This window comes from Heteronotia binoei, chromosome 2 (assembly GCF_032191835.1).
Source record: "Heteronotia binoei isolate CCM8104 ecotype False Entrance Well chromosome 2, APGP_CSIRO_Hbin_v1, whole genome shotgun sequence".
In the NCBI taxonomy this organism is placed as follows: Eukaryota; Metazoa; Chordata; class Lepidosauria; order Squamata; family Gekkonidae; genus Heteronotia; species Heteronotia binoei.
In genome coordinates this window covers 43,047,774-43,063,914 of record NC_083224.1, presented here as the reverse complement: position 1 = coordinate 43,063,914, position 16,141 = coordinate 43,047,774, and the positions used below count along the sequence as shown (strand labels likewise).

At 43.4% G+C, this 16,141-nt stretch overlaps 1 protein-coding gene and 1 long non-coding RNA gene across 3 annotated transcripts in view; one reads left to right on the top strand and one right to left on the bottom strand.

Moving 5' to 3' along the window:
- LOC132566145 (uncharacterized) overlaps positions 1 to 16,141 on the bottom strand; it is a 282,585-nt gene that overhangs the window by 71,489 nt on the left and 194,955 nt on the right. The window lies entirely within an intron of this gene.
- The window catches only part of RIMS4 (regulating synaptic membrane exocytosis 4), a 115,126-nt gene that overhangs the window by 69,555 nt on the left and 29,430 nt on the right, over positions 1 to 16,141 (top strand). The window contains exon 2 of one of the 2 annotated variants that reach the window (XM_060230893.1): positions 13,391 to 13,526. In XM_060230893.1, coding sequence (XP_060086876.1) covers positions 13,391 to 13,526 — 136 coding nt within the window. Of the gene's footprint in view, positions 1 to 13,387; positions 13,527 to 16,141 lie in introns of both variants that reach the window. The other variant, XM_060230892.1, reaches the window with a different exon arrangement.

Here is a 16,141-nt window from a genome sequence, read left to right as displayed (position 1 = left end):
TATGCTCCTCATAGTCCCTTTTTGCCTGCCTGATCACAGTCTTGCATTTGATTTGCCACAGCCTGTGTTCCCTTTTATTAATCTCACTTGGACTAGCTTTCCACCACTTAAAGGAGTCCTTCTTACCTTTTACAGCTTCCATTACTTTGTTAGTTAACCATGCAGGCCTTCTCTTATACCTGTTTGTGCCTTTCCTAACTTGTGGTATATATTTTATCTCAGCTTCTAGGATTGTAGTTTTAAATAACCTCCAAGCTTCCCCAAGGGTTTTGACTGTATTTATCTTTCCTTTCAGTTTCCTCTTCACATGCCTCCTCATCTTAGAGAATTTACCCCTTTTAAAGTTAAACGTGGTTGTGTCGGTCTTTTGGGGCAACTCCCTATTTATACAGATGGTGAAATCAGTAACGTTATGGTCACTGCTCCCAAGTGGTGCGATCACTTTTACATCTCTCACCAATTCTTGGGCATTACTTAGGACCAAATCCAGGATCACCCCACTCCTGGTAGGTTCTATGACCATCTGCTCCATAGCACAGTCATTGAGAGCATCTAGAAACTCAATCTCTTTCTTTCGACCAGAACACATATTGACCCAATCAATCTGAGGGTAGTTAAAATCACCTATTATGACACAGTTTTTACGTTTAACCGCTATCTTTAATCCTTCCATCATATTATATTTATTATTTTATTTATTTCATTTATATCCCGCCCTCCCCCACCACGGCAGGCTCAGGGCGGCTAACAACATTCTACAATCATACAATAACAAGTAAAACCTTAAAATTACAATATAGAGCAATAAAACATTAAAATATTAACTTAAAACCAATCCAGTAATACAGTTGTGATGCGGTATAGATCTTTAGACCGCATTGGCGGACCCTTGGTTACCGTTTTTCCTAGCAGTCCGAGTATGCTAATTTAAAAAGGGTGGTCTTGCAGGCCCTGCGGAACTGTTCAAGGTTCCGCAGGGCCCGCACCTCCTCTGGGAGTCGGTTCCACAGGGTAGGGGCCGCGATTGTCCTCTCTCTTTTGATTTGGTGGGTGATAACAAACTCCCATATATAAATTTCCTTTTGGGCCCTCTGTTTCGACCCAAAGCATTTCTAGAAGGAAATCTAATTCTTTGACCTCAGTCTTACTGGACTGTATACCCTCTCTGACATACAGAGCCTCCTATCCTTCCCTCCTTATCCTTCCGATATAACTTATATCCAGGAATCACTGTGTCCCACTGATTTTCCACCAAGTTTCTGAAATTCTCACAGTGTCTATGTTTTCCCCCAACACTAAACATTCCAACTCACCAATTTTACTTTGAACACTTCTAGCATTTGTATACAAACATCTATTATTTCCCAGGCAAGTTAGGCCCGCAACCTTCCTCCTGCTGCCTCGAGACTTTGGCAGGCAGCCCATACTCTTTGTCACCATCTCAGTGGACAACTCTGATCCATTACCCGGTAGAAAAGTAACAGCTAGCCTTTCATCTCTTTGAGATGAGTCCTCCCGAACCAGAGACATTTCATCTCCTGTTGGTTTCCCCCCAAGATTTAGCTTAAAATCTGCTTTGCCACCGTTTTGAGTTTAAGCGCTAGCAGCTTGGTTCCATCTGGGGACAAGTGGAGACCATCTCTTTTGTGCAGCTCCCCCTTGTTCCAGAAAGCATCCTAGTGCCTACTTCGGGTTCCAGAAAGCATCCCAGTAAACTGCTTCGGGTCACCATTGGGGTGAAAGGCAGAATATAAATAAAATAAAATTAAAAAGAATTATTGATCTGAAGAAGTGAGCAGTGACTCAAAGAAGCTCATACCTTACCTTTTGTTAGTCTTTATGGTACTGCTGGACTCCTATCTTTTCTACTGACTGAAGGAAAATTTGGAGACATTTTACTATCTAAACAGGCTGATAAGTTGCACAGGGGTGAAGCCAGTGCATATTGACACCAATGATCCTGAATGCAGTCATGTGGTCCTAGAGCAAAAATTTAGGATACTAGGGAGGCAATTCATTGTGTTTAATTGAATATGTTTTATTTATTGTTATTGCAATGTTTTAATGTTGTAAGCTGCCCTAAGCCCGCCTTGCGAGATAGGGCAGGGTATAAATTGCAAATTAAAATTAAAAAAATAAATTAAAAACCAGGAGCTCCAAGGAAACATTCCCAGAAATACTGCCTATTCTTTGCACAGGGCCTGCTAAACAGATAGAGATTAGGGGTTCTTAGAGTTTAGATTTGTCAAGTATTGGGGAAGGGTTGGGGGAAAAGCTTGTACAGAACAGCTGAACTCCATTTGAATCAGAATGGAACCAGACTGCCAGAACTCAATACCTAAAAGGTCACAGAAAAGCTGTTCTCCTGGGAGGAAGCCAAGAGGAGCTGAAGATTATCTTGTCCAGGGTGACTCAGTCTAAAAAGATGATGGACTGACTAGTCTGGGGCCGTTTTCCCACTTACCTTACCCCGGAGCGACATCCCTCTTCACCGCGCTGCGTCTGCGCGGATTTCGCACAAACTGCTGCGCAGCACCAGGAAGAGCCGCGTAGTCCCGGGGCTTTTGCGTCGCAAATGTAAACCTGCTTTTTGGCAGTGGGAAAGGTAAGTGGGAAAACGGCCTTTGTCATGAAAATGCGGATGGGTTAGAACTTGACAATGAGAGGTTTCCAGGAAATCACATCTGTCTAAGGAGACTAAAGACCTATGGGGGGAAGTGTATAACATCAAGGGCACACGGAGGAAAAATATCAGTGCATGGATGTTTATGTACAGACATTAAAAGTCTCCAAGTTAAAGAGGGGAAAGCTGCAGTGCTTGTTGTGGGAAGCAAACATCTCAGGAGCCTTCTGCACCATTTCAGGGCACACATTCCAGGAAAGGAGCTGCTACTGAAAAATAAAAGGTCTGTACTATTGGGCAGATGGCAGGGAGGGTTCAGCAAGGACAAGACCTTGGGATGCTCTGAGGTGGTAAATTACCTCAAAAAAATATCCTTCAATTGGACCTGGAAGCACAGCAGTAGCCAATTTACCTGTTTCAAGATGAGAGTAATATGATCCTATCATCTGCACTCTCTAAACAACGGGTGAGTGGCTCTATTTTGCACTAGGCTCACAGAAAGCACATTACCTTGAGATTGCAAAAGCCTAAATCAGCATGGCCAGGCCCGCATAATAGAGAAGGGGAAGTGATTTCTTCAATGAACACAACTTCTAGAAAGCATTCTTGGACACTATATTTATTGATCCTCTAACAAAACTGCAGAGTTTGATGATACCTCTCAGTTCTTTACAGGGGTAATCAATTCTAGTTCCACACCATCCAATCCCAGCCAAAGTCTCTGCTTTACCAACTTCATCTTACTTTAGCATGTTCTCCAGCAATCATGAGATGCAACAGTTTTAGATACGTTAAATGACAGACTTGAAGCCATTGATCATGGAGCAAAATTAGGGTTGCCAACTGAGTGACAGCAACCAACAGGAGCTGTAGAGTTAGGGAGGTGCAAAATAGGCACTGTGGCAATGTCAGGATGTCATTTCCCATGCAAGAGTTTTCATGGAACTGAACAGCACTGATGCACTGACATCACTTTTGGGTTTATACCAGAAGCGACATCGCAACATCTCTGCAATGCCTATTTTGCATGCCAGGACTACAAGGATTTTGGAGTTTCTTCCCCTGCCTCCAACAAAGGCAGTCTTTGTGAACTGAAGCAGTGGCTGCCATGTTCTCTCCTTGGCACCAGAGGGAAAGGATCCACACAAGACACACACTGAAGTGGGAGTAAAGTTGTAAAATGCTGAAGAAACAGAATTGGCTGCAGCACTTCAGATTACAGGGGGAAGAGGGGTCTGTGTCTGAGATATTGTATGTTATTGTATGTTTGATTTTATGTTATCTATTTTATGATGCATTTTTTTGATTGTATACTATGTTTTATGATGTTAATTTTAATCTTGATAGGTTTTGAAATTGCTGTTGTAAACTGCCCTGAATCCGCTTGCAGGATATGGCGGGATATACATCCAAAAATTAAATTAAATTAAATGTTGATGGTTCTCTGTATAGAAATCCCCTGTAAACAGAAAAGCAGCACAAGAAGCAAGGAGAACGGGGAGAAAGTTTCTCCTTGTTGTGGCAGTTTTCTGTTGACACAGAGGTTTTTTCAGACTGTGTGAATGAGCAGTTAGAGCTGGAATCTTGCACCTGGGGTCTGAAGCCCTGTATTCCATTGTGAAGTCCATTGTAACACCTCAACATTCTAGCACCTCATTCCCTGGCATGCGTAAATGGGGTCATGCATACAGGTTGCTGCTCTGCAGGTGGCAATTCTAAGCTGTGTGCATTCTGGAAGGCCTCCAGTGTCTCAAATGACAGTCCAGAGAATGAAGCAAGCTGACTCATCCTTCTGCCATGTTCTGTCCTTTTCTCACTTGATTATTTTGGCACCATCATTGTTAGTTTTGCTGGTTCCTGGGGGCAGTATAAAAATGCCTGGCTTCAAACACTTGCAGAATTCTGAGCCCATTAAGACAGGTGCCCTTGACTTGCCCGACAGGTACATCCAGTCAGGGGTGGAGTTCAGTGAGTTAAACAGCATTTAGAAACAGACCTCAGCCCCAGGTTCTTGCCTAGGCCTCTTCTCCCCAAAACAAACAGTCACCCCCAAGCAATGTTGCCTGTTAAAGAAATATAAATACCTTGCCAGTGAAAAGTAAGGGAGCAAAGCTTGTGCTAGACTCCTATGGAAGGCCAATTGCTTTGTGCATCGAGGTGTTAGGTATTCTTGTCGTTCTGTTGAAAATGCTATTTTTATCCGCTATATTTCGGACCAAAGGGATTTTTCTGTTCAGCTCAGAATGGATGTGTAATGAAATGCCTCCTGGCAAACAGTCCACAGGCTGTTGTGCTCTTTGCATGTGAATAAGTCAGAAAAGGAAGAAAAGAAAGGAAGAAAGAAGAAGAACTGGATAAAACCTTAAATTAAACAAGAACAACCGAAGCAAGCAACCTGACTCACAATATCAACCAGCAACAATATTGTAAGCAAAGAAGCCAATTTTTTGTAATCCAACCCTTGAAAACCAGAGGTTTGGGTTTGCAGAGAGATCTGTTGAAGGTTTACAAAATCACTCAAGTACTTCACTCCCTGGAAGTCCTAGGAGCAGGTTGCCATGCTCCTGCAGTGCAGGCCAGAACACGTGGGAAATCTCCTGGAGAAAAGCTGGCACTGACTCCCTTGGAACATCTTTAGGCTCATTGCTGAAAGTTAATTTGGCACTTTGCATCCCTCCTGCCAGTTCCCAGAGGGAGGGTGACACCATTACAGTGATATTAGAAGTGGATTCTGTAAGGAATACTCAGATGACTTAGCAGATGGGATATTTGACAAGGTAGAATGCACCGAGAAAGAAAAAATCAGGAAACCTAGGACACAACCCAATAAAATTCAAACTTCAGCTGAGGACAACTCAAGACTCAGGCTGATTTCGCATTCACCTTACGCCACTCTCAGCATGGCGTCCTCCCGATTTCCCACTATTTGCATTGGGGCTGCAGTAAACATTGTGGTTTTCACGCAGCAAACAGAAACTGGTTTTTAGTGGTTTCCATTTGCTGCATGAAAACCGCGATGTTTGCTGCAGCCATGGCGCAAATAGTGGGAAATTGGGAGGACACCACGGCGACAAGACGGATGTGAGAGTGGCGTAAGGGTAAGTGCGCAATCGGTCTCAATTAGCCTCTTGTTTCTCCTGCCTGGGACTATGAATGTGGGGGTGGGGGTGGGAGTCAGAATTACAGCTCATCTCCAAACTACAGAGATCAATCCCTCTGGATAAAATGGATGCTTTAGAGGGTGGACTGTATGGCATGCCCCACTGAGGTCTCTGTCCTCCCTAGGCTCCACCCCCAAATCCCCAGAAGTTTCCAAACCCCATGCCCCCATTGTCTGCTGCTGGCCTAGGTGGGTGGGGGGTGGGACCTGGCAGCCCTAGAGACTAGGCTAAATTAAGCTTGGTGGATCACAAATTGCGAGGTCATAAAATGGTGGTTGGAGAGCTCCTGGGATTACAAGCGATCTCCAAGCCATTGAACTCAGTTCCCCCAGAGAAAGGGGCTACTTTGGAAGGTGGATTCTGTGGCATTATATCCTGCTGAAATCCCTCCCCCTCCCCAAACCCCACCTCCCAAATTCCAACCCCTCCCCAATCTCCAGGATGTTCTCAACCTAGAGCTGGCAACAATAGATAATTAAGGAAGAAAGAACCATGAATTCCTTTGTGAACTCCTTGGAGGTAATGGAAGGATGGAATTGTAATAGATAGATTTCCATATGCATTCAAAGTCCTGTTTGAATCCTGTAAGTAATGATTATTTTCTTGTGGCCATTTTAGTCATTATAGGAAATAACATTTAAAAAGTCCACCTGAATCTTTAAAAGGAGCACATGGATTTTCTTAATACTATTTTGTCAAGTGCTTTATTGATCAATTAGTTTTGTACAGTTAAACATACAGGTCTCTGTTGTTGTGGTGTGCTCACAAAAACAATAGTTCTACTTGTACATAAACTTTAGATCAATTAATGTACAGTTTGCTTCAAAACAAAAGACCAAATCCTGGGCAGTAAACAAATTCATTTAAAATTTATGTGGTTTCTATTCATTGAATAGTATTCAGCCTCAAATCAATAACATTTCATCTAGCAGATATTGAAGAAACTTCAGAGATACTTCTACAACTCACTAAATTAATTTCCTCCTGTGCCAAATATGGACCCAAATTGAGGTAGAAAAATGGATGGTAATCACAGCAAATGGAATTTAAAATGAGGAACTGGAGAGTCAAGACAATAAAGTAGTACGAGTAAAGTGGAAAAAACAATACTGAGATTTTTGAAAAAGAAATTGTAATATTTTTTAAGGTCTTAATTTAGCCAACACTAAGTCCTGTTGATTTCAGTGGGCAAGATTTAAGCAGTTGTTCAATGTTGATTGAATCATGTCTTCGGCATGATTGGGGAAATTCTAGAGAACATTTTCCAGCCATTTTTATTCCCACTTCTCAAATTCTCAATGTTGGGGGCTGGGTTTAACCACAGTGGGTGAGCAAATAGTCAGCCTAATCAGGGTGGACTAGCCATTTAACTTACAGGGGACCTCATTGCTGGGTCCTTGAAAGACCTGAGACCACTAGGAGCAAGGAAAGCCTTCAGCTCCCATGGTGATTGGTGCCAGCTCACCTGTTGCCTCCTCTTGCACTGCAGCCAGTTGGTAGCACTGTGAGAGGGGAGCAGGCTTAAACTGATGCCCATCATTGGCACAGCTGATTAGGTCTGAGCACAGTGGCCTCTGCAGGGATGGGCTGCTTGGCTCAATCCTGGGCTCCTTTGACTTACCAGTCTGTCCTTGGACATGATATTGACTGGGATCACCTAAAAATGTGCTTTGAGTTCACAGCTGTGCTGGGATTTAAATTGTGAGCTTCCACCTCATTGTTCATTAGTCGAAACACTACATGATGCCAGCTTTCCACAAAAAGGTAGCATCGCTGTGAGGCCGGGATTGTCAGCAATCGCAAAATTCCCTGTAAGTAGTTGCGTGTATGGACACTTTGTTGCTGGCTATATGGGATATAAATTTGAGGATTATAAGTTATCATATGTTGATTTAGGACATGCTGTCTTACCCAAACTGTGATGTTTTGTATCCTGGAGAGGCTTTAGTAGTAGACTGAGCCAGGATGTGGTAACTCGTATAGTGATGCCCATTGGGTCATTAAGTATCAGTTTACTAGACCAGCCATCATATCTTGGTTATCCCACTGTGGAGCAGACATGTGGGGAGGGAGGGAAAAACCCCTGGTGATGTGAACTGGCCCCATTCTGCTAGAATGAATTACTTTAGAAGTCGCAATATATTTTCAAGATTTTCCTTTTGAACCAAAAAGGGAAGCTGGCAGCTTTTAATTCGTCAACTAGTTGGATATGAAAGCTGTGTACAGACTTCAGTGAACAGCTGGGCCTGAAAAGCTGTCCAGCACTGACTCTGGGGCTACTTTTAATCTCGGATTGTTATCAGAGCTATATCTTTTATTTAAGTAATCAAGATCTGCATGACTGCTTATGTAAAGACAGTTCTGCCCAAATGCTCTTCCTGAACATAATCCCTTCCACAACAGCCTTTTCTTCAGATGGGGCATACATTAATTTTGTCACAGCATGTATGTTGGACTTTGCAATAAACCTGAGCTCAGTTCCAAGTGAGCTCTGGGCAGTTTGCCACCTCTCTAGCCCTTTTTGCTGTATTAGATATGGGTGATACTGTATGTAAGACTGGAGATGCAGAGGCTGATTTGGTCACACCATTTGATCTCGGCAAAATGTCGACAAACTCTGTCCATAATAAGTTTTTATTTATTGATTATGGACTGAACTCCTGAAATACAAATAGCCCCATCAACTTGGTGCATGTGGGAAAGGATAAGGCAGGGTCCTCAGCCCTTTTGAGCCTGTGGGCACTTTTGGAATTCTGATGCAGTGCGGTGGGAGCAGCTTCAGAATGACTACTGCAGGAAGTGGAACTAGCCACAAAATGGCTGCTGTAGCTTACCATCAAGCCCACAGATCCAAGTGGGCAGCCGTGTTGGTCTGAAGCAGTAGAACAGAGTAGGAGTCAAGTAGCACCTTTAAGACCAACAAAGTTTTATTCAGAATGTAAGCTTTCATATGCATGCATACTTCTTCAGATGTGGGGATGGGGTACAGTGAGCTGAAATACATGTAAACCGATACAAAGTTAGGATCAGGTGGCAAAATAGTGTAATAAATTGGAAGACCATTTGGTCTGCATAGCATTTGTGTGGGAAATCAATAAAAGGTAATAAAAGTCTGTTAATTGCTTTTGCTACAAGTCTAGGTAAAACAAAAAGACTAAGGTGGCTGCCGCTGCCAAATCAACTTTAAAAAAAAATCTGCACAGCCAATCAAATCTCGAATGGCCAGTCAGAAGACTCGCTGGGCAAAAGCCTCACTGTCCTCACACATTTTCTATAAACACTTGACGGGTGATAGGAAAGGTGTTGTAAGGTGCCATGGCACACATGGGTACCACATTGGGGACCCCTGGGATAAAGAGCTGTGCCAGGAATTGTTTGCTACCTCTGGAAGATCTTCCTCTCCCTGCTGTGGTTTCTGACACTTCTTCAGATGCTGCTAAACATGTTTTCAACTTGCCCTCTCCAAACAGGGGAAGCTGGGGTTTTTTGCTTTAAGCTTCCGTTCAAGGAACCAGATACAGGATGCTTGAACATCCTCCAGTTCAGCTGACATCCTGTTTGCTGGTGGCAAACAAAAAGCCGATTTTTAAATAATTGTTTGTTTACTAGTGCATGGTTGTTCAACAGGCTACTTCTACAGTACTATTGGCTTTTCCTGAAGCCCTGGCTGCTATTTTCCCTGCCATGCTAGCAGAAGGCAGCCTCCAAATCCATTGTGCCAGGCTCTGCTCCTTCCATCTGACTTCAGGGTGGGTAGGACAACTTATGTGGTGACTTACCTGACCTGCCTTCTCCCACTCCAACCCCATGAAGGGGGGGAAGAGCAGATGGCCACAGGTTCCACCCAGTGTTCCCTCTAAGCTGAGTTAGCGTGAGCTAGCTCAGAGATTTTTAGCCTCCAGCTCACACATTTTTGTCTTAGCTCAGGAAAAATGCCCCCAGACACAATAATTTGTGCAGTAGCTCACAACTTTAATGCCAGTAGCTCACAACTGTAGCTCACAAAGTAGAATTTTTGCTCACAAGACTGCAGCTTAGAGGGAAGATTGGTTCCACCATACCCTTTCCCTTTGGCTTCGCAGTAGTTCAGCCAGCCTTCCCTTTCCCACTCTGGCCCCTGCAATAAGGTTGCCAGGTGTGGGTTGAGAAATACCTGGAAATTTGGGGGTGGAGCCTGGGGAGGGTGGGTTTGGGGGAGAGGGACTTCAGTGGGATAGAATGCCCCAGAGTCTACCTTTCAAAGTGGCCATTTTTTCCAGGTGAACTGATCTCTGTTGCCTGGTGATCAGTTACAATCCCAGGAGATTTCTACTTAGCACCTGGAGGCTGGCAACACTACTTTGCAAAGGAGGAAGAGCAGGATTTCCAGCAGCTTTTGGGCCATGGTGGGCCTGTTCATCTGCCCTTGTGGGAGCGCTGATAGAAGCTGGCCTCAGGTGCCAAAAGCCCTTGGCCAGCCCTGGGTCTGTTTCTTGACCTTATTTCTCAAACTGGCCTGTTAACCATGTGCAGACCAGTGTATCAAACAATATTGCAATATCCTGGCCAATGCACAGGAATAAGGCAGGTGAAAAGCTGGAAGATCTGTTAACTTTTTCCTTCCATGCCATTTTCTGCCCTTAACCAGCCCCACCCCATTTTTGTTTGCTTGCCATCTAGTCACAGTCAACTTATGGGGACTGTGTCGTGTTCATGTCAAGAGACATTTAGAGGCACTTTGCTTCTGTGTAACAACCTTGATATCCCTTGGTGATCTTCCTTTCAAATACTAACCAGGGCCAGCCCTGCATAGCTTCTGAGATCTCCCAAGAGTGGGCTAACCTGGGCTATCCAGGTCAGGGCCCCTGTTATTTAGACAGTGGCTATTTGCACTGAAAAGGAACTTGACAGATTGCCTGTATGTTCCTCACAAGAGTTTGCCTAACAGCTGCAAAAGATAGGTGTTTGAGGTCAGTAAAACAACATGGGAGGAGTCCTAACCTCTCCCACCCACTGCTGTATTTAGCAGTATTTTAAAACTGCACCAGATCTTCCAAATCACAGAACTTCCATTGTCTTCTTCAGTTTGAGTTTGGCAAGACTGCAGTCTGGGAGGGTCATTAACTCACCTCATGTGATACGTCTAGTGGAGGCATCTGCCCCTTAGACAAAAGAACAGGGCATTCTAATGGCAGGGCACATTTTAAAGAGAGTCCAGCCACCCTAATTCATTAAAAAGAATTTGCAGCCTTTGTCAGCATTAACGGTTTAAAGTATTGCATGTCAGCCGAAACTTCAGTTTCTCTGACGTCAAACAAAGCAATTAGTGCTAATGGTACTTGTTACATATTCATTATATAACGTAATATATTCTAAGGAACGTGAACTGTGAGAGGGGATAATGAAAAAAGGAAATGCAAGAGGATGGACTTTTAAAAGCTAGTCCTTCAGGAAAGGGAAAACTGTAGTATCAAATTATTAATTCTGGTTTGTTTTAGCTAGATGTGGAAAAGGATTCTTCCTTGCAATTCAGCCAATGTAGGTAGGCCATTGTGAATTTACTTTTAGACTGTTTATATTTTCAGTGATGGTTTACATCTTTGTCCAGTAAGCTGCAAGAACTTCTTTGTATATCTAGATTTGTTACATATCAGGACTAACAAATAGCTGCTCAGTAGAAAGTTTTTTCTCCCCCGAGAAACTCGTTTTCTAGGATCAGTTAATGTATTAGTTGATAAAGTTGCAGCCTAGACTGGCAGAATAACTAACAAATTCATTTCCAAATATAAAACAGAAAAGAAAAATAAAGCAAAAACCACACAAGTAATTTCTCTACTGGTCTTCATGATTCTCTGCCTGAGAAACAGAAGGTCATCTGTATCTCTAATAGTGATGTGTGTCCCTATCTGCAGATACCTACATCTACAGATTAAAACCACAGCAATGCTAAACACATTCTTCTGTGTATTTGGGGTTTGGAGAAAAATCTAAAATGTTAAAAAAAAACCATTGGGGGTTTAAATTCCTTCCAAATTAAAAAGAATGTGCAGACAATGCACTTACCGGTTGACATAGTAGCAGCCACCGCAGGGATCCATTCTGGATCCAGCCACCATGGCAGAGGACAGCAGGAGTTGCTCCAGGCCAACTGCCATGTCTATGAGGAGGTGCTCCATGTAGGGTTGCCAGGTCCAATTCAAGAAATATCTGGGGACTTTGGGGGTGGAGCCAGGAGACATTGGGGGTGGAGCCAGGAGCCAAGGTTGTGACAAGCACAATTGAACTCCAAAGGGACTTCTGACCATCACAGTTAAAGACCGCACACCTTTTAAATGCCTTCCCTTGGAAATAATGATGAATAGGGGCACCTTCTTTGGGGGCTCACAGAATTGGACCTCCTGGTCCAATCTTTTTGAAACTTGGAAGGTGTTTTGAGGAGAGGCATCAGATACTATGCTGCAAATTTGGTACCTTACTTCAAAAAACAGCCCCCTCAGAGTCCCAGATTCCCTTAGATCAATTCTCCATTATACCCTATAGCAGGGGTGGCCAACAGTAGCTCTCCAGAAGTTTTTTGCCTACAACTCCAATCAGCCCCAGCCAGCATGGCCAATGGCTGGGGCTGATGGGAGTTGTAGGTAAGAAACATCTGGAGAGCTACCGTTGGCCACCCCTGCCCTATAGGAATCAGTCTCCATAGGGAATAACGGAGTGCCCAGCAGACATTTTCCTCAACCTTCCCCCCACCCACTTTCTGATGACTTTGAAGTGGGAAAGGGCCTCCAAATCTGGAGATCCCCCACCCCCACCTGGGGATTGGCAACCCTTCAGAAGGGCTCCAGGCTTGGTTGCTGTGGTGGAGCACTCTGGGAGAGCTTTTGGACCTGGCTGTGGTAACCAAGAATGCCTAGGGATGTTCTGAGCTCAGAATAGCTCCCAAGCACCATTGCTGTCACCACTGGGTTTAAGGCAGGTGGTGGGGCCTGGATCTGTGGTGGGGGAGAAATGGGATTCTCCCCCATGAGTCTCCCAGGCCTCCCACATATGCAAAACTAAAAGCTAACAAGGAGGGAAAACGGATAGATTTTCAATTTATGCATAAAGTCTTTCTGTTTCTCTGTGGCCTGTATTTTACCACTCCACTTAGCAAAATCTGAAGCCTCTGTTCAGCCTGAGAAGTATTCCTCCACCTTAAGTGGCTCTTCTTCCAGCAGACATAACAGGAGTGAACAATACTGGGTTAGATAGACTAATGATGAAACAACTTAATTTGTTCATATTCTTTATTATGAATTCAGATGGTGATTCAGCATTCCTTACCAACTTTCTGAAGGACAGTTAAGCCTACTTGCGTGCATTGGCTTTAGCTCTGCTCATAACTAAACACTCAGATGATCCTTTCACCATAAGCAAAATGACACAGTATAATTTTGACTCCTTTTTTGTTGCATCAGGATGTATGAATTCCAGATTTTTGTATGTTATAGTTTCCAGATGTCCAAGTATTGTTTAAAAGGTCATCTTGATAAGTTTATTGTTTGTTCCATTGGATTGCCTAATCTCTTTCTCCTCTTCTCTCTCCCTCTCTTCACCCTCTCCCCCCTCCCATCTCTCTTGGCTTTAGAAGATGGCAGGAAACTCAAAGGTGCAATCCAGCGGAGCACAGAAACTGGTCTGGCTGTTGAGATGCCAAGCCGAACCATCCGACAAGCCAGCCATGAATCCATTGAGGACAGTATGAACAGCTACGGATCTGAAGGAAAGTAAGTTACAAGCTGGCTATAAGCTGCTGTTTTCCCCTCTAGACCCACTAAATGCCTTTCTCAAGTTGCTGTCAAACATTATACCTTTAGGGAAATAGTTTCCACACCACTCTATATGCTGAGGAGACACTGCAAACTGCAGAGGATTCTGGGTTATGTTACAGGAAACATGGGTTCTGTCCAGGCCTATTGGATTACCCTGACTGAATTTAATGTGACATAGCCAGGCTAAAGATGATGATGGTGAATGTGTTTTTGTTTTCATTCATACATGGAAGAAGGGTGTTACCTGGAGTGTTATCTTGTGCTTTTAAATTGTAATGTTTTAATTGTGACTTGTCAGCAACCTTGAGCCATGAGGAAAAATGGGATATATATCTTAGCCACCCTGAGCCTGTTGGGGGAGGGCAGGATATAAATCTGATAAATAAAATAAAAATTAGTTAACGTAAAGAGAGTTTTCTTTGCTGTTAGAGTGCTGGATGAGTTCTAGTCATTATCTCTCAGTCTGTTCTAGTCATATTGGGCCAGTCATTATCTCTCAATCTGACCTACTGTTTAGGATTGTGATGAAGGTAAAATGGACTGCTTCTGAGTTCTTTGAGAAGAATGGTACAATAATAGTCTGCTGTTCAGTTCTGAGGCAAAAAAGAGAGGAAAATACATGGAGAAACTGAGTGTGCCTGGAGAAGAGGATACAGATACCCTCTCCCTCTTTTATTATTAACGTAGCACACACACACACATACTTCATATACCATCATCAAACATCCCAGCCTTCTAGCTCTTGCATATTTTAAAGTAAGAGTGGTAATGATGGGAAAGTTTTCACATCACCTATTACCTGATTTTTTAAAAAAACAAAACAAAACCTGGAGATGGCAGGTAGAGAGTCTGCACACTTCTTCATGGAAAGCAAATTCCATACCACTGAGTCATGGCCCTCTCATTGAATAATATGTGATGAATTTCTCTGTGGGAAGTGATGATGTGGTGTTGGCATGATACCAAAGCTCCTCTTTTTCCTTCACTGTCCTGTCAAACTGCAGTGAGGAACCGGAGGTCCAAGGTGGGAGGTCTCACATTATAGTGGGAGACCTGGCCACTCTTGCTTCTAGGCTAACCATTTGCCCTCTTTGGGCAGTCATCTTCCTGGTAGTCTAGCCATGTCATTAGCCCTTGTGTCCTGGCCTATGGAGATATGGGAGAGGAAGAAATGACACCAATGTCACTTCTGGGTGAAAACCTAGATGTGACCTCAGTCTGTCAGGCAACATTCTTGAATTCCCCCAAAACTCTATGGCATACCATATATTTTTGGGGGAATTACAGAGCATTACCTAATGTGATGATGTCATGTCTGGGTTTCACCTAGAAGTTATGTCAGCACATAGCACAACAGCATTTCTGCCCCATGCTCCACCTCCAAAGCTCCTGGGGGTGCCAGACAATGGCCTACAACCCTAGCGTATACTGAAGCTATATGTGCATGGAAAATATGTTGATTCCCAGTTGTGACCACATTTATCCAGTTGATCATGTACAATACATACTCCTAAAGCATCAAAATGGAACAACTGAAAAGGGCTAATTTGAAACTGATTTACTTTATTGTGTATGTGCAAAATGACTACTGGTCTGGTTTTTGGAACAGCCATAACATTGCTCATTTGCTTTCTGTATTTGGCAAATGTCCATGATTGGCCCAACAATTGGGACTGGAACATTTTTCCAAGTACAGACTCTGCTTATTTGTTAATAAATAAATATACTGGCTGGCTAGCCATTCTGCTGAAACTGGAAGGCAACTCAATGTGATAAACAGAAAAGCAGAGAATATACGTCCCAGCCATCTCCGGGTGGGGTTGCTTGTTTTTGGTTAGGATGCAGTTCATGTACTTCAGTAAAATGGAGAATAGAACAGGCAGAACAATATCAAGTGAAACCTTCTGCATTATTGTGTCTGCCCACTGAGGTAGAACCTTTTCAGGCAGCCTAAGTTTTCTGTTGGGGTAACTGGCTACTAACGTTTCCCCCTCCTGTCATTTCAGACAGACCTGTTTTAGTAACCAGCCGCTAACAGAATATATTTATCTGTTCATACAATCCTGGTTGTCTCCCATTGGTGAAGCATGCCTGAGGCATTGTTGACACAAACTGCTTTCAAATTATTTTCAAGCCTTTCTTCCATTTCTAAATCACTATGGTGGGCTGTATAAAATGTCCTATAGTGCTTCCTGCAGTAATTTTTTTTTCACATCCTTTCTCCTGCATGCAATCTTCCTCAGAGGTACTTAAAATATATATATATATATTGGGAACGCTATGGTGCTGATACAGGACCATGGAGGCTAGGCATCCCAATCAATTTGTGGTATGATTTCAGCACCATAGCACTCCCAATACAGCATCCCATCCCCCCAAAGAAAAGGAACTTCCGAGGAAGATAGTGTGCAGGGGGGAAAGGGCGGGAAAAGAAAGCAATGTAATTTAAAATGACACAGCGCTTCCGATATGGCTAATTACTGGAAAATCATTGGGTAAGAACCCTATCCCAGTGCCAGTTTACTGGATGACAGGCCAATAACAAGGTAGTTAGAAAGGAATTTTGAAAA